General features: G+C 41.0%; 1 protein-coding gene across 16 annotated transcripts in view; it reads left to right on the top strand.

Moving 5' to 3' along the window:
• htt (huntingtin) overlaps positions 1 to 18,910 on the top strand; it is a 295,347-nt gene that overhangs the window by 8,980 nt on the left and 267,457 nt on the right. For 10 of the 16 annotated variants that reach the window (XR_015751247.1, XR_015751248.1, XM_087974297.1 and 7 more), the window contains exons 2-4: positions 9,432 to 9,515; positions 14,798 to 14,918; positions 15,610 to 15,672. Coding sequence is in view for 14 of the 16 variants with exons in the window: in XM_087974297.1 (XP_087830423.1) it covers positions 9,432 to 9,515; positions 14,798 to 14,918; positions 15,610 to 15,672 (268 nt within the window). In the remaining 2 variants the exon portion in view is untranslated. The remainder of the gene's footprint in view (positions 1 to 9,431; positions 9,516 to 14,797; positions 14,919 to 15,609; positions 15,673 to 18,910) is intronic. The other 6 variants (XM_087974311.1, XM_087974270.1, XM_087974291.1 and 3 more) reach the window with 1 other exon arrangement.

Below are 18,910 nucleotides of genomic sequence, written 5' to 3'. Positions count from 1 at the left end.
TAAAACGTATTACTTTGGCCAGTGTTTTGGCCACAAGTTCTAATGTCTCCTAATGTGGATTTCGGTTGTGGATTTGATGTCACAAAACGTTTCAGGAGTGCTATTATGCAACATTAAAGGTGCAGTACAAATGTGATTTGTGTTCAAGTATTGTTTCAATCCTACAACCTGCTGACCTAAAGGTGAGAGTTAAGCAAATCCACAGATGTTTTGAGTGCTGTTTATGCAGTAGTGAGGAACCAGTAAATGACGGTGACTTATATTGGTATTTTACCAGAGGATGTGGCCCTCTTTTGATTTCCTCACTTTCAGTAAAGAAGAAATCATTTTCTCACTTTGGTTCAAGTAAATATTACTTGTTTTAATGATTCATGTCCAGCATTGTCTTTACAGATTTTTAATCAACCAGGGAGTCAAGATTTCTGATTTATGAAATGAAGTTAAGGCCACAACTTGGATCAGCCATGATCTTATTGACTGGTAGAGATGACTTTAGTGGCTGAATATACTGCTATTTCTTGTGTTCTCACTTATTGCGTTCAGTATTAAAAAGAGCTGTTTGGCTTTTATTAAGTTTCATATTGTAAGAGATATTGTTAAATTTTGTAGTTTGGTTGTATTTGCGCCGAAAAATGTGGTGCTGGAAAAAGTACAGCAAATCAGGCAGCATCCAAGGAGCAGGAGAGTCGACTTTTGAGGCTTAAGCTGTCTTATGTCGAAACATCAACTCTCCTGCTCCTGGATGCTGCCTAATCTGCTGTGCTTTTTCCAGCACCACACCTTTTGGCTCTTGACTCTCCAGCATCTGCAGTCCTCACTCTTTCCCTGTGTATAACTAGAATATGGATGGAAAGAAACATGTTTTAAGCTCTTCACTTGCGATGTTCTGATGAATGCAAGTTTACCTGTTTTTAAGGGGGAAAACAGCATTTATGCTGCATCAGAGCCAAACATTGATTGGTCAGTAAGTGAGTTCTGTTTGGAGAGATTACCATGGAGAATTGTGCTGACTGATGATTGACAGTTAACTTCTAGTCTTTGTTTAAATATTAAACCAGGCAGTTTTACTTTGGTTTGTCAGAGAAATGCCCTGGGAAATGTACCAGTGAATGGCTGTAATTTTGTTTTTGAGTTTTGAATAGAAATGTTCTGTCTTCAGAAAGCAGGTTCATTATTAATGTATACTAAGTTGCAGTATTTGCAAGTGTGCCGCACCACAAGCCCAATTGACAATCTTAAATTGGTTAGGCGTAAGTGAGGACTGCAGATGCTGGGCACCAGAGTTGATAGTGTGATGCTGGAAAAGCATAGCAGGTCAGGCAGTATCTGAGGAGCAGGAAAGTCGACGTTCCAGGCCTGAGCCGGCTTACGTCGAAACTTCGACTCTCCTGCTCCCGGATGCTTCCTGACCTGCTGTGCTTCTCCAGCACCACAATCTTAAATTGGCTGTTGGCCAATGCCCCTCATTTAAAATGATCTGGGAAAGTGCTGGAATCCAGTGATTAGATGTAATTCTGTAATTGGACAACATTTACCCAGCAAATTATAACTGACTTTTGTGTTTTACATTAATCATCATATGAAAATCCACATTGAAATCTGATCTCAACTCAGCTGTGTAATCTTTGGCTTTTGTGGCATTATTTGCAGTACTAATTTGTACCTATTTGAAACAGAGGAATCTGTGTTGTATGTTTATTTTATAATGAAATACAAATGGAATGATTAATAAGTACAATATGGACTTCAGGAGAAACTTCTTCATTCAGTGTGGTTAGAATATGGAAATTGCCATTGCAAAGAATAGGTGAGGTGAATAACACAGATGTATTGAAGGGGAGGGAAGGCTGGAACAACACGAGTGAGAAAGAGGTAGAAGGGTATAAGGATAAGTATTGACGATAAAGATATTTTGTTGAAGTTTTTCATTTTGCACTCACTGGGATGATGATTAAGGTCAAAAACCTAAAGTGTTTTTTTTTCAACAAGACTCAATTTTTTTTACATTACCAAATAACTATATAAGGTAATAAACTTTTACCTTCTATAATGTGCAGAGAGGTGTGTTGTGGTATCTCTGGATCATCAGAACTAGTCTCTGGCCAAATGGTGGTCATTCTGCTCGTTGTGTTTTGGCTTTATGGAAGTAATCCAACATCCCCTACCCCTCTGCCCAGGTTTCTCCATAGCTATGCAAACATTCTCCCAGTGTATTCATTCACCTCCACACTGAAAGTTACTATTGAATGTGTACCTGTAGTAAACCATCCCAAGATCCCTTGCCAAAAAATGAGGTTGAGTGGAGGACTGGCTGGGGCAAGAAGAATATGAATAGAAATAGACTAGAGAGCACAATTAAATAAAACCGAGAAACTCATTCTGGATTAGTGGTGCTGGAAGAGCACAGCAGTTCAGGCAGCATCCAAGGAGCTTCGAAATTGACGTTCTCGAAGCCCCTTGGATGCTGCCTGAACTGCTGTGCTCTTCTAGCACCACTAATCCAGAATTTGGTTTCCAGCATCTGCAGTCATTGTTTTTACCTTGCTGGAGAAACTCAGTCAGGCAGCATCTATGGCATGAGAAATACATCTAAATTACTTAATTGGTGCTGCTTTTAGAATACAGTTTTAAAGGTGGTTAATATCTTGAGTCCAATGCTATTCTTCATTGGACATTCACGCAATGAGTTGTATTATGGATTATTAGCTCGGGAAAGTTTAATAGTGTTGCCAACTTTAGTCCTGAAAAGCAAAATTATACAGTCAATTGGAATAAAATAAGAACTTCCAAAGCAAGTACGTCTAGCTAGCACGTAGTAAATGACAAACTTCATTTATAAAATTTGGAAGTGCACTCTTGTCACCTTGCAGACAATTGCATTGTGTTCTGTTGCTTGAGTAAACTGGTGATGTCCTCCTAATTACTGTGGATTACCTGAGTTTATTTCACTTTCTTGGTTGAAGCAAATGTAACATATGTACTGCTTGTGGAACTCTCTCGAGCTGTTATCCATGAACTCAAATGTAATAGGTTCATCTGGTAATTTCAGTTTTGACAGGCAATGGCTGTAATAGTAATTATTTGGAAAATGGGGAGCCTTCAGAAATAACAAGAATCCAGAGAAAGTATATTCCTGTCAGGGTGAAAGAGAAGGCTGGTAGGTATAGGGAATGCTGGATGACTAAAGAAATTGAGGGTTTGGTTAAGAAAAATAAGGAAGCATGTGTCAGGTATTGACAGGATAGATCGAGTGAATCCTTAGAGTATAAAGAAAGTAGGCGTATACTTAAGAGGGAAATCAGGAGGGCAAAACGGGGACATGAGATAGCTTTGGCAAATAGAATTAAGGGGAATCCAAAGGGATTTTACAAATATATTAAGGACAAAAGGGTAACTAGGGAGAGAATAGGGCCCCTCAAAGATCAGCAGGTCAGGCAGCATCCAGGGAACAGGAGAATCGACGTTTCAGGCATAAGCCCTTCTTCAGGAATTCCTGAAGAAGGGCTTATGCCCGAAACGTCGATTCTCCTGTTCCCTGGATGCTGCCTGACCTGCTGCGCTTTTCCAGCAACATATTTTCAGCTCTGATCGCCAGCATCTGCAGACCTCACTTTCTCCCCTCAAAGATCAGCAAGGTGGCCTTTGTGTGGAGCCACAGAAAATGGGGGAGATACTAAATAAATATTTTGCATAAGTATTTTCTGTGGAAAAGGATTTGGAAGATATAGGCTGCAGGGAAATAGATGGTGACATCTTGCAAAATGTCCATATTACAGAGGAGGAAGTGCTGGATGCCTTAACTGTTAAAAGTGGATAAATCCCCAGGACCTGATCAGGTGTACCCAAGAACTCTGTGGGAAGCTAGAGAAGTGATTGCTGGGCCTCTTGCTGAGATATTTGTATCATTGATAATCACAGGGGAGGTGCCGGAATACTGGAGGTAAACGTGGTGCCACTGTTTAAGAAGGGCGGTAAAGACAAGCCAGGGAACTATAGACCGGTGAGCCTGACCTTGGTGGTGGGCAAGTTGTTGGAGGGAATTCTGAGGGACAGGATGTACATGTATTTGGAAAGGCAAGGACTGATTCAGGACAGTCAGCATGGCTTTGTGCGTGGGAAATCATGTCTCGCAAACTTGATTGAGTTTTTTGAAGAAGTAACAAAGAAGATTGAGGGCAGAGCAATAGATGTGATCTATTTGGACTTCAGTAAGGCGTTCGACAAGGTTCCCCATGGGAGACTGATTAGCAAGGTTAGATCTCATGGAATACAGGGAGAACTAGCCGTTTGGATGCGGCCTGACCTGCGTTTTTCCAGCAACACATTTTTCAGCATTTGGATGCAGAACTGGCTCAAAGGTAGAAGACAGAGGGTGGTGGTGGAGGGTTGTTTTTCAGACTGGAGGCCTGTGACCAGTGGAGTGCCACAAGGATCTGTGCTGGGCCCTCTACTTTTTGTCATTTACATCAATGATTTGGATGCGAGCATAAGAGGTACAGTTAGTAAGTTTGCAGATGACACCAAAATTGGAGGTGTAATGGACAGCGAAGTGGGTTACCTCCGATTATAACAGGATCTGGACTAGATGGGCCAATGGGCTGAGAAGTGGCAGATGGAGTTTAATTCAGATAAATGCATTTTGGGAAAGCAAATCTTAGCAGGACTTATACACTTAATGGTGAGGTCCAAGGGAGTGTTGCTGAACAAAGAGACCTTGGAGTGCAGGTTCATAGCTCCTTGAAAGTGGAGTTGCAGGTAGATAGGATAGTGAAGAAGGCGTTTGGTATGCTTTCCTTTATTGGTCAGTGTATTGAGTACAGGAGTTGAGAGGTCATATTGGGGCTGTACAGGACATTGGTTAGGCCACTGTTGGAATATTGCATGCAATTCTGGTTTCCTTCCTATTGGAAGAATGTTGTGAAACTTGAAAGGGTTCAGAAAAGATTTACAAGAATGTTCCCAGGGTTGGAGGATCTGAGCTACAGGGAGGGGCTGAACAGGCTGGGGCTGTTTTCCCTGGAGCGTCGGAGGCTGAGGGGTGACCTTATAGAGGTTTACAAAGTTATGGATAAAGTAAATAGGCAAAGTCTTTTCCCTGGGGTCGGGGTGTCCAGAACTAGAGGGCATAGGGTTTAGGGTGAGGGGGGAAAGATATTAAAGAGACCTAAGGGGCAACCTTTTCACGCAGAGGGTGGTACGTGTATGGAATGAGCTGCCAGAGGATGTGGTGGATGCTGGTACAATTGCAACATTTAAGAGGCGTTTGGATGGGTATATGAATAGGAAGGGTTTGAAGGGATATGGGCCGGGTGGTGGCAGGTGGGACTAGATTGGGTTGGGATATCTGGTTGGCATGGATGGGTTTGGCTGAAGGGTCTGTTTCCATGCTGTACATCTCTGTGACTCTATATGTTGTTTCTGCTTTTTGATTTAAATACACAACCTTGCTCAATATCCAGACGTCCCTTACCTTGCCATTCTTGTCCTCCTTCCTTACTGGATCATGCCATACCTGAACTCTGATCAGCTCTTTAAACAGCTCCCACATGTTAAATGTGGACTTACCCGATAGTAGCTCTTCGCAATTAACAGACCCTCGTTCCTACTTGCGTAATCTGTTCCCCACCAAATTTGGTACCTTCCTGTAAGGTCCTCACGTATCCTTGTTCATAGCTATTGTAAAACTTAAGGAGTTGTGATCATTTTTTCTGAAATGCTCTCCCACTGAAAGATCAGTCACCTAGCCAGGCTTATTAGTCAATATATTTCGAGTATGGCCCCTTTTCTATCCACATACTGTTTCCAGAAACCCCCTTGGATGCACTTAATAAATTCTGCCCCATCTAAGCCTCTTGTTGTGAGGGAGTCCCAGTCAATATTGGGGAAGTTTAAGTCACTCATTATGGCAACCCTATTGTTAGTATATAGAGTCATAGAGATGTACAGCACGGAAACAGACCCTTTGGTCCAATTCAGCCATGTTGACCAGATATCCTAACCTAACCTGGTCTCATTTGCCAGCATTTTGCCCATATCCCTCAACCCTTCTTATTCATATGTCCATCCAGATGCCTTTTAAACGTTGTAATTGTACCAGCTTCCACCACTTCCTCTGGCAGCTCATTCCATACACGCACCACCCTCTGTGAAAAAGTGGCCCCTTGGGTCTTTTTATATATTTATATATTTCACTGCAGAATTTCCGTCTTCTGGGATATGGATGTTTTAATGCTTTGTTAATTGCTCCCTCAACCTGTCCTATCATTTTTAGTGTACATGCACATGTTAGTCCCTCTGATCCTCCACTGCCTTTACTTTGTACTCTTAAAAATATCACCAATTAGGTAAATTAGATGCATTCACTGTTGAAAGCTAGGAAACACGGTAGCTAATTTGTGCTTCTGAAGTTTCTAAGGACTGCAGTGGCGTCTGTTTTCAAGTTTTTGGTTATGGGAATAAATACTGGCTAGGACTCTGGATACCTCTCATGCTGTGATGAATTTGCTGCCCATTTGCTTACCAAGTAAATTATCCAAGGCTTGGAAATTAGCAATAAATAATCTGTCACTGAGACGTGGTTGCCAATGCATTGATTGTTCAATGATCTCACTGAGGCAGCTGGGAAACGTTTTTGCGTTCAAATGTTATCCAGTGTTCCTTGCTTATTTGTCATTGTGAGAGTGTGTGCACACGTATATGTGAGAGGGATTGAGCATAATAACAGTGACACCCCATATAAACGAGTACTCTGCTACCACTTGCTATTGACTTTTCCACCTGAAGTAAAGCCTCTTTCTTTTCAAGGTACTGGAGGCTAATCAAGTTCTGTTGTGCACCTCACCAAATAGGTGACCTACAGAGAAGAAAGTAAGACAGACTTTGGAGAACCGCCACCAGGACAGAACCCCACTGGTCCTCACTTACCACCCCATCAATCTCCATGTACAGTGCATCATCCGCCGTCATTTCCGCCACCTCCAAACGGACCCCACCACCAAGGATATATTTCCCTCCCCTCCCCTATCAGCATTCCGTAAAGACCACTCCCTCCGTGACTCCCTCGTCAGATCCACACCCCCCACTAACCCAACCTCCACTCCCGGCACCTTCCCCCTGCAACCGCAGGAGATGCAAGATTTGCGCCCACACCTCCCCCCTCACCTCCCTCCAAGGCCCCAAAGGAAACTTCCATATCCGCCACAGATTCACCTGCACCTCCACACACATCTATTGCATCCTCTGCACCCGATGTGGCCTCCTCTATAATGGGGAGACAGGCCGGCTACTTGCGGAGCGTTTCAGAGAACACCTCTGGGACACCCAGACCAACCAACCCAACCACCCTGTGGCTCAACACTTCAACTCCCCCTCCCACTCCACCAAGGACATGCAGGTCTTTGGACTCCTCCATCGCCAGACCACAACAACACAACGGTTGGAGGAAGAGCACCTCATCTTCTGCCTAGGAACTTTCCAACCACAAGGGATGAACTCTGATTTCACCAGTTTCCTCATTTCCCCTCCCCCCAGCCTGTCTCAGTCAAATCCATCGAATTCAGCACCGCCTTTCTAACCTGCAATCTTCTTCCCGACCTCTCCGCCCCACTCCAGTCTGACCTATCACCCTCACCTTGACCTCTTTCCACCTATCACATTCTGACGCCCCTCCCCCAAGTCCCTCCTCCCTACCTTTTATCTTAGCCAGCTGGACAAACTTTCCTCATTCCTGAAGAAGGGCTTATGCCCGAAACTTCGATTCTCCTGTTCCCTGGATGCTGCCTGACCTGCTCCGCTTTTCCAGCCACACATTTTCAGCTCTGATCTCCAGCATCTGCAGTCCTCACTTTCTCCTCAAAGAAAGTAAGACAGCAAAGTAAAATAAAAACACAGCTGGATGATGCTGTGATCCAATCTTTTTGAAGCTCCAATATGCGATATTGATGAATTCTCGAGAGTCCAGTTGCTGTGTGTGCAGGCATACGTCTGCTTATTAGAGGAGGGGTGGGAGAGGGAGGTCAGTATAGGAGGGAGTCCATCAAAGGGCCAAAAAAAAAGCCCTCGTCACTTTCATTGTTAGGGACATGAATAGTCAAAAGCCTAGTCCTCCAAACAATCAGTTCAATTAGCACAGCTTCAAATCTTGCCATATGTCTTCCCTACTAAGTGTCTACATTTACCTTCCATGTAAACAATATTGCTTGTCTGATATCCTCATTTTGTTCTTGTATCCTTTTTTTTATTCTCGTTTCTTTCATTCACCTATCTAATTGAATCTTCAATTTTCAATGTTCAAAGTTTTCTACCTCTACCATTAACATTGCAAAAACTTGTGCAGCTTTACAAGTCTGAGTGTAGAGTTTTGTTTAGTGTTCTATTTGTAGCCTCTATTTCTAACTTACTGGAATCAACCTACGTCTATCTACCCAGGGTCAGGTTGAGGTAATTAAGTCACCTCAGTCTGTTCTGCTACACCTTTCCATTCATTATTGGAATAGAAGTGCCACTGGCAAGGCCAGCATTATTGCCAATCTCTGATTGCCCTTGAAAAGTTGGTAATGAGCCCCCACTGTCCATGTTTACATTTGATCTTCATGTTTTTGAGGAAACTGTCATTGGGTGGGCTGGTTGTAGGATGGGGGAGTCTTGTGGAGTGAACATTTTGTGAATAGTTGCTTCCTGACACCCCTCCTGAATGGCCTCGCTCTGATTTTAAGATATGCCTTCTTGTTCTGGACTTTGCCCACTGATTTAGACAATATTTCAATAGCAACATCTTGTATGTGTCTTTGAACAACGATCTCTTCTTAGTTGCCAGAGAGTTTGAGCAAGCCAATCAGGTCATTAGTTTCATGTCACAATTTCTACGTAATCTGTTTGGCTGACCATTCGTTTATCTCTACAAGATCAGTTTTAATCCAGGTGCAGAGTATGTTCACTGAAACAGATATGTAAACATGCTTTCCTTTGAACACTTGCCTAACCTACACTTAAATGTTGCCATGACTTCAGCTTCAGGCACCAACTCCTGCCTTGCACATCAAATTGGTAATCAGAATAAATGAATACTACAAATCTGAAGGGAAAAGTTGGGAAGTTTTCTGAATCGAGGGGAATTTGTAAATACTTAAAGGGCAGCTAAATTCCAGGAAAGAGTTGGGAATTGAGACTGATTGTTGTAACTCTTTTGAAAGAGCTGTAGGACAGAGCCAGTGGACCAAATGAATTTTGGTCACACACCATTTCGTGATCCTCTAAGCAATACTGAGTAGTTTACTGTGCCTTTGAAAACATCACGTAAAGATTACTGGTCTGCGATTTTTTTTTTTCTCTTTTGCAATATCTTGTTTTGGAAAGGGGTATAATTCTGTCCCTTTCAAAGTATGCATTGATCGGAGGTGGTTAATTGTTGTTCTCACTTCTGTTTTCTCTAGGAAGAAAGAATCTGCCACAACGAAGAAAGACCGTGTAACTCACTGCCTAACTATATGTGAAAACATTGTTGCGCAGTCTCTTAGGTAAATTAGTTGCATTTTAACATCTGTTGAATTTCTGCTCATGAGTTACTCATTTGCACTTTTCAAATGGGATGAAAGTGATTTTTGAAATGACCCACTGAATTGAATTAACACTGTGAGGAACATTGTTGTGTGAATCTCCAAATAAATCTCCTATTCCTCTGAGATCAGTAGAGTCTGGATTTCCTTAGAAAAAAGGAATCAAAAAGGAGATACCATGGATATTATTGCAGGGGCCTGGTGGTATTATCACTGGGCTGTTAATCCAGAGACCCAGGTAATATTTTGAGGATCCTGGTTCAAATCCTCCATGGCAGATGGTAGATATTGAATTTGTACTTTTTAAAAAGCTTCTCTGGAATTGAGAATCTAATGATGGCAATGAATCTATTGTCAATTATTGGAAAAGCCCATCTGGTTCATATCCTTTTAAGGAAGGAAATGCCTAAATGTGACTGCAGACCCACAGCAATGTGGTTGACTTGTAATTGCGCTCTGGGCAATTAGGGATGTGCAACAAACTCTCGCCAAGTCAATGGTGCTGTCATCCCCGAATGAACAGAATGAAAGGGGAATCAGTTGAGAAGAAAGATAAAGGCATACGCTAATTATCACAATAGGTGGTGAAACAGAAATAAGTTTAAAAACATCATGAAGTATGAAATAAAATAAGTGTACTACAAAAACAAATGTACTATTCTGCAGGCACAAATATGAATCCGAGGCTAGGAACCTGGCTATTAAGAGACTTACGGGATAAACTCTCAGATAATAACAAAATCACCAAAATATTGACTAATTATTTGCCCTTAGCATTTACCACAGAGGCCAGCAATATGAATGTGACATTATTATAAAATATCATAAAGACATAGGAGCAGTTATAAGTTACCCAAACAGACTGGATTATATAATTTCCAGTTGGAGATGGTGGCATAATGGTATTGTCAACAGCAATCTTGAAGCCCAGGCTAATTTTATGGGGTCACAGGTTTGAATCCTGTTGGGCAGGTGATTAAATTTGAATTCAATAAAAACCTGGATTTACAAGCTCGTTTAATCATGACACTGTTGATTGTCATAAAAAAACATTTGATTCACTTTTTTAGCGAATATATTTAGGGAAAACAATATGCTGCCCTAATCTGGTCTGGTCTACATCAGGCTCTAGATCTGCAGCGATATGGTTGCCGCTTACCTAGCAAACCATTCGTTTGAAGGCTAATTCATAGGCAACAAATGTGGCATTGCAAGTGATATGACATGCAAGAATGAAAAGAAAAATTCAAGGAAGATATAGTAGAGGCTCTATAATAGAGGACTGATGGCAGCTAATGTTAATTAAAAATGATGATTGAATAAGTCCAAGGAGCATTTACCCAGTTATTTTTGCATCAGTCACTTGTTTAAAGTTTGAACAGTACATTAAGTCCTTCGAGCTTGTTCTGCTATTCCGTGAGATGATGGCTGATTGTGGCCTAATTCCATATACCTGCCTTTGACCTGTATCCCTTAATACCTTTGCTTAATATCTCAGCACAACTGTATATTGAAAATGATATTTCATATGAACTGTGGTAGTATGGGCTGAGATTCGAAACAGGAAAGGAGAGGTCACCCTGTTTGGAAGTCTTCTATAGGTCTCTGAGTAATTTCAGAGATGTAGAGGAAAGGATAGCAAAGATGATTCTCGGTAGGAGACAGAGTGACAGGATAGTTGTTATGGGGGTCTTAAACTTTCCAAATATTGACTGGGCATACTATAGTTCAAGTACTTTACATGGGTCAGTTTTTGTCCAATGTGTGCAGGAGGGTTTCCTGAGGGTGTGTGGACAGGCCAAGAAGGGGTGGGCCACGTTAGATTTGGTACTGGATAATGAGTCTGGCCAGGGGATGGATTTGAAGGTAGGTGAGCACTTTGGTGATAATGACCACAGTTCAGTTATGTTTACTTTAGCGATGGAAAGGGACACGTGTACACCTGAGGGCAAGAGCTACAGCTAGGGGAAAGGCAATTACGATGTGATCAAACAAGATTTAGGAAGGGGATGGAAACTGCAGGGAATGGGCAAATAGAAATTTGGAATTTTTTAAAGGAACAGCTACTGTGTGTCCTTGATAAGTATGCACCTGTCAGACAGGGAGGAAGTTGTCGAGTGTGGGAGTTGTGGTTTACTGAGGAAGTTGAATCTCTTGCCAAGAGAAAAAAAACGAGGCTTATGTTAATGAGATGTGAAAGTTCAGTTAGGGTGCTTGAGAGTTACAAGGTAGCCAGGAGAGACCTAAGAGAAAGCTAAGAGGAGTGAGGAGGGGACATGAGAAGTTGTTGGATAGGATTAGGAAAAACACTTATCCCTTATATACCTATAAAAAGTTTAAAAGAATGACTGGTGTAAGATTAAGGCCAATCGAGGACAGTAGTGGGAAGTTGTGCGTGGAATCGGAGGAGATGGGGAAGTGCTAAATGAATATTTTTCATCCGTATTCACACTGGAAAAAGACAATATTGTTGAGGAGAATACTGCGAAACAGGTTACAAGACTAGATGGGATAGAAGCTCACAAGGAAGAGGTGTTACAAATTCTGGAAAGTGTGAAAATAGATAAATCCCCTGGGCCAGATGGGATTGATGCTATGATTCTCTGGGAAGCCAGGGAGGAGATTGCTGAGCCTTTGGCTTTGATCTTTATGTTGGCATTGTCTACAGGAATAGTGCCAGAAGACTGAAGGAGAGCAAATGTTGTTCCCTTGTTCAAGAAAGGTACTAGAGACAACCTTGGTAATTATAGAACAGTGAGCCTTACTTCGGTTGTTGATAAAGTGTTAGAAAAAGTTATGAGATCGGGATAGTCAGCAAGGTTTTGTGAAGGGTATGTTGTGCCTCCAAATCTTCTTTTTCTTTGAAAAAGTGACCAAACAGGTGGATGAGGGTAAAGCGGTTGATGTGTATATGGATTTCAGTAAGGTGTTTGATAAGGTTCCCCATGGTAGGCTACTGCACAAAATATGGAAGCATGGGATTGAGGGTGTTTTAGCAGTTTGGATCTGAAATTGGCGAGCTGAAAGAAGACGGGGTGGTAGTTGATGGGAAATGTTCATCTTAAAGTTCAGTTACTCGTGGGGTACTGCAAGGATCTGTTTTGCGTCCACTGCTGTTTATCATTTTTATAAATTACCTGGATGAGGGCATAGGATGAGTTAGTAAATTTGCAGATGACACTAAGGTCGGTAGAGTTGTGGATAGTGCCGAAGGATGTTGTAGGTTACAGAGGGACATAGATAAGCTGCAGAGCTGGGCTGAGAAGTGGCAAATGGAGTTTAATGCGGAAAAGTGAGGTGATTCACTTTGGAAGGAGTAACAGGAATGCGGAGTACTGGGCTAATGTAAGTTTCTTGGTCGTGTAGATGAGCAGAAATATCTTGGTGTCCATGTACATAGATCCCTGAAAGTTGCCACCCAGGTTGATATGGTTGTGAAGAAGGATACGGTGTGTTAGCTTTTATTAGTAGAGGGATAGAGTTTTGGAACCATGCGATAATGCTGCAGTTGTACAAGACTCTGGTGCAGCCGTACTTGGAGTATTGCACACGGTTCTGGTCACCGCATTATAGGAAGGATGTGAAAGTGTTGGAAAGGGTTCAGAGATTTACTAGGATGTTGCCTGGTATGGAGGGAAGTTCTTACAAGGAAAGATTGAGGGACTTGAGACTGTTTTCATTAGAGAGAAGGAGGTTGAGAGGTGATTTAATTGAGACATATAAGATGATCACAGGGTTCAACTGGGTGGACAGAGCCTTTTTCTGAAGATGGTGATGGCTAGCATGAGGGGACATAGCTTCAAATTGAGGGGTGATAGGTACAGGACAGATGTCAGACAGTTTCTTTACTCCGTAATAGGGGCATGGAATACATTGCCTGCAACTGTAGAAGACTCGCCAACTTTAAGGGCATTTAAATGCTCATTGGCTAGGCATATGGTCAAGAATGGAATAGCCTTATGTTCTATGATATCATCACAGATTCTGAAAGGGAAGCCATTTGATGAATGCTACTGAATTATTTGAAGAAATAACATTTGAGTTTTCAGAATTCCTTCACGATCAGATATTACTGTTTACTAAGATGAGAGCAAATGGAGTTTGGTGATAGATAGCAGAATGAGTAGCAACTTGGCTAAAAAAAACACAATCACAAAAGTACAAAAGCCAGAATGTCTGCAGTAACTCTCCAAAAAAGTTTTATAACTTAGTACTATCCTCTGGCCTTTTCCCTGTATCTTAGCTGATTTGTTTCTATTTAGATAATCATCAGTACCCTCTTGTGCCAGTGTCTTCCAAAGAACGTGTTCAAGAGCCAAATAGTCCTTTAACATCACATTTTGGCGCTTTTGTCAGTTGCGTTAAATCTTGTAGCCCCTTCTCCTTGATTCTTTTACAAGACACAACATTCAGTGGCTAAGTATTCAGGCTAGGAAAAGGTGGATAGGGGTGCTTCACAGGGTTCAGTGCTGACACCACTGCCATTCTCAATTTATTGTATATTTAGGCTTGAGACTCTGGACTCAGAATAAGATGTTGCAATTTGCAGACAACATGAAATTGGGATATGGCAATGGAAGTTCTTATGGCAATAAGCTTAGAAAACACTACAGTTGCAGTTCAAGATCTTCAAGAGATGTCAAATGAGACAGAGCTGTATTTTTACAGTTTAGTGATATGTTGAATGTGTGATGTTGTAATATTCCTGCTTGTGCAAAAGCAGCAAAATTTTTCAAATCTGAGCAGCATCACTTGAGAACTGAGGTGTTCACTGAGACTTTGTCAAATATAGGTCAATGTGAACATTCTTAACCATGGCTGCTTCCTTCCTTAATGCTATAACTTCTCCTAGCTTTACAACAAGCAAAGAATCCTGTGTACCTCAAATTCTGACTAATTATGCTTCCCCAAATTTAGTTCGTTTCACTTCAGCTTCTCATGTTCTGTGCTCTGGAATTCTACCGCTGATCCGTTTTCATTTTTCCATTTCCTTTTCAGACAGTTCTTAAACCACCCTCAAGCATGGTCTATCCTAATCTCTCCTTATTCAAAGTTAATCGGTGTCAAAGTTTGTTTGCTGACATTAGCATGCTATGTCTTATTGTATTTCATTCTGTTTAAGGAACTTAGCAGATGAGAAAATAATACTTTTATGACTAGAGAGCAGCTCTAATCGTGCTGAATTTACGGACAAATGCCAGCCTTTTCATCCAACAATACTTATTTGCATTTCTTTTTTTCAGAAACTCACCAGAATTTCAGAAGTTATTGGGGATTGCTATGGAAATGTTTTTGTTGTGTTGTGATGACGCAGAGTCTGATGTCCGGATGGTAGCAGATGAATGCTTAAATAAGATTATTAAGGTAAGTTACTTCTTAGACATCTCTTCTACTTGAGCATCCCAATAGTTAGTCCCTGTCAAGCAGCAGGTTTCAACATGAATTGGTTTGTGTTTCCTGGACTTGCACAAGGAAGGGGAGTGAGTAAGAGAAATTAGAGTTCACAGCACTGACCATCCCTGAGCTAAGCTGTGTTTCCCATCAAAAATAGTCCAAAGTATAACAGTTTGCAGATTTATCAACTAAGATTTTAGCAAATCTACCCACTGCTTTGAAACTGCATTGCTTGTGTCCAGTAATAAGAAAATGAATAGTTTCTCATGTTTATTGGCAAGTTAATGGTCTGCTTTTAGAACCTACATATTGCATAAAGTAGCAGGATGATTAGTCAATTTACACTTGTCGCAGCAGGTATCATCCAGTACAGTGTCAATTTCAAAAAAGGCTACAATGGAGATACATGGTCAGGGTGTTTTGTCTCACACCATTGCAGAAACTAAAAGAAAAAGTTGCCTTATTACATAATTTTGACTCCAAGACAGTTGTTTGTAAAAGGCTAAGAAAATTCTGGGACAAATAAATTGGGTAGATATTGGAAAAGAGACTTATTTAAAAGCACTGGGTGGAGCAAGATGTTGGAATTTGTTTCCTGCTGTGCAAAATTATGCGAAGTGGAAATTATTGAAATATATATTCATGACCCTTTCTGTTTTAGCAGGCCTTAACTGACTCAAATTTGCCTCGGTTACAACTGGAATTGTATAAAGAAATTAAAAAGGTTAGTAACAGTTTAGAGAAATGTTTCCTGTAAATGAATCGAAGTAGTAATTATATGCAACCAAGCTTTTGTTTACTCCATGGAATGTTTTTAAGTCTGGCTTCACAAAGATAGTTTTTGGGAATGGAATGTGTAGTCAAATTTTTAAAGAATGTTCAAACATCAGCATTTTAATCACTAAGTAGTGCAATGACTAAGTAGTCATTTTTAGAGCTGACCAACACAATTTCTTGCGTGTTTATGTTAAAGATGAGTATTGGTCTTTAGTGTAAGCATTAAGTTCAAATTAAATGTTGCAGACTGTGTGATGAAAAGTATGTGATTTATATATATTAATTTTTTTTAAGGCATATAGGTGATGGTTTTAATTTTGTGAAAAAGGTTTGCGAATTAATTAGCTAGTTTTTATGCAATCGTGATTTTAAAGTGTGTGTGTGTGTGTCAGAGAGCAGGTTGGCAAGAATTCTGGCATGTTTACATTGTGTCAGTTTGCAGTGAGAGAGAGAAAACATTTTAAGCCATTAGCTTATCAGAGTATTTTTCTTGGGGGTTGGGGAGGAGGAGGAGGAGGAGGAGGAGGAGGAGGAGGGGGATGGGTGGATGGAAAAAAGCCTATTTGGCAGCAGTTTGAACGTGGCCTGAAAGGGGTCAAATGCAAATGTAGTCTTTCTTAGAAAACGTCATTGTTTAGGGCAGTTAAGGGTTTCAGTTTGTGTAAACTTCCTGACCAGGAGAATTTGGTTAGAAACCTGCATTGATCATTACAAGTCTGAGGCAGTCTAAGCTGAATTGTGTTTACCAGGGAATAAACATTGCAGCTCACAGGACAGGCACCGAGAGGAAGCAGTTAAATCAAACCACCATTTTGATAGGGAAAGGAAATTTCTCTGGATTTGGGTTAACTATAAAGTGCAGTGTGTTTTTTAAAACCTTTAGAACTGTTTTATTTACACAGCTTGGTTTTTCTTTTTTAAACCACTTTTGTTTGATTATTAAAACCAAATCTGTAACCTAGTGTTCCAGTGAAATACTATGTTCAAGTATAGTTTGTTCTTATTAATCAATATTATTCCACGATTTGACTTGTCCAATAGTAATGTCAGCTAGGATTATGATAGCATTTGCCCTAATGCCTAGCTGTAAATATTAGAGGTGATGTTTGAGTGTATTAGGATTCGTCAGGGACTGAATCAAAATGATTGAACAAAGAAGAAAGAAAATTTATAGCCCAGGATCAGGCCCTTCGGCCCTCCAAGCCTGTGCCAATCTAAATCCACTGTCTAAACCTATCCCTCTGTTCCTCTCCTACCCGTGCATCTGTCCAGAGGCACCTTAAATACTGTGCCTGTCTCTATCTCTGCTGGCAACGTGTTCCAGGCATCTACCACCCTCTGTGTACACTACTTTCTGCATGTATCCCCCTTAAACTTTTCTCCTCTCACCTTGAACCTCCTCTGCACCCTCTCCAAAACGTCCACATCCTTTTGGTAATGTGGTGACCAGAACTGTACACAGTATTTTAAATGTTGCTGAACCAAAGTCCTATACAATTTTAACATGACCTGCTGGCTCTTATACTCAGTACCTTGCCTGATGAAGGCAAGCATACCATATGCCGCCTTGACCACTCTATTCACTGGGCAGCCACCTTCAGTGTACAATGCACCTGAACTCCCAATCTCTCTGCTCATGAACTTTTCCCAAGGATCTTCTATGTACAGTATAGTTCACTCTAGAATTAATCTTCCAAAATGCATCATCTCACATTTGCCTGGATTGAACTCTATCTGCCACTTCTCCGCCCAACTCTCCAGTCTATCTATATTCTTCTGTATTCTTTGACAGTCCCCTATGCTTTCTGCCACTCCACCAATCTTTGTGTCATTTGCAAACTTACTGATCAGTCCACTAATGCCCTACATCCAGCTTTGGGTGAAATGGTCAAATTGATATGGGTGTAATGGTTAGCAATGTCATTGAATTTAAATACTATTGTTAGGAGATAAAATTGGAACACACAGGCTATGTGGTTTAAAGCTGAGTAGCATTGAAATTATTAGATTGGGGATTTGGAGCAATTTCATTTGGGGAAGTTGAGATGATGTTGTATAAGTAGGTATAATGATGCACAGTAACTGTATTTTCCAGTTAGTACATGAGCTATGATTTATCTGGCATCTCCAAGCTTTTATAGTTGGAAGTTTGAAACAAACTTCATCCTCCTATTCCAGGGTAGCACTTGAGAAATCCTGTCAGGAGCTTAGAGCTTCCCACAGCGATTTTATTCAGCAGAAGTACATTTGTAATGCGGGAAATGCAACAACCAATTTGAATACAGTAAGCTCTTTTGAACAGCAATAAGATAATGCAAAGTGGATAATCTGTTTTAATGATGTTCATCAAGAGAATTTATTTGCTAGGAGAACAGAAACAACTCCCATGTTCCCTTTTTAAAATAATACTCTGGAATGTAGTAGGTCTACCTGAGAAGATAAGGCAGGACATCTATTTGAAAGTCATATCTGAAAGGTGACATCTCCAACATTTGTAGCAAATTTCCCAATATTGCCTGGAAATGTCACCTAGATTTTTGTGCTTAGAGCTCTAGGAAAATAATGCACAGTAACTGCATTTTGTTAATCAGATTTGATGTGACATATCTTACCTGTGCTCCTCAAAGTTTTTGTACTTGCAAGTTTTTCTTAAAAAATTCTTGGGATGTGAACGTGCTTGCCTGGCTAACACTTAAAAGGAAACAAAGGCAAGAGTGCTGCCCACTAAACCACAGCTGATACATGCCTGTGGCGAAAATGAGGACTGCAGCTGCTGGAGATAAGAGCGAAGATTATAGTGGAGCCCTTCCTGACGAAGGGTTGATATTTATTTTTTTTCCCCTGTTCCTCGGATGCTGCCTGACCCACTGTGCCTTTCCAGCACCACTCAAATCTTGACACGTGCATGTCCTTGGTTCTCCTTCAGAAGATGGTAGTGGGCCACATTCTTGAATACTGTTGCCTGTTTGGTGCTTCCATTTTGTGTTTAATATAGAGTTTCAGAATTCAAACCCAGTGAGTATGAAATATTGATGATGTTTCTATGGCAGAAATGGTGGGGAAATAGAAACACTAGTTTTCTCTTGCTATCCTGTGTACTTGTCTTTCCGATGGTGGAGTTCTCTGTTTTTCAGAAGTTTCTATTTTCAACACATAATCACGTGCTAGTTGAGCAAATGTTCTTT

The sequence above is a fragment of the Chiloscyllium plagiosum genome, unplaced genomic scaffold (assembly GCF_037043375.1).
Source record: "Chiloscyllium plagiosum isolate Xiang-an unplaced genomic scaffold, Cpla_swu_hap1 HiC_scaffold_2, whole genome shotgun sequence".
Lineage (NCBI taxonomy): Eukaryota > Metazoa > Chordata > Chondrichthyes > Orectolobiformes > Hemiscylliidae > Chiloscyllium > Chiloscyllium plagiosum.
This window is presented reverse-complemented; position numbering and strand designations above follow the sequence as displayed.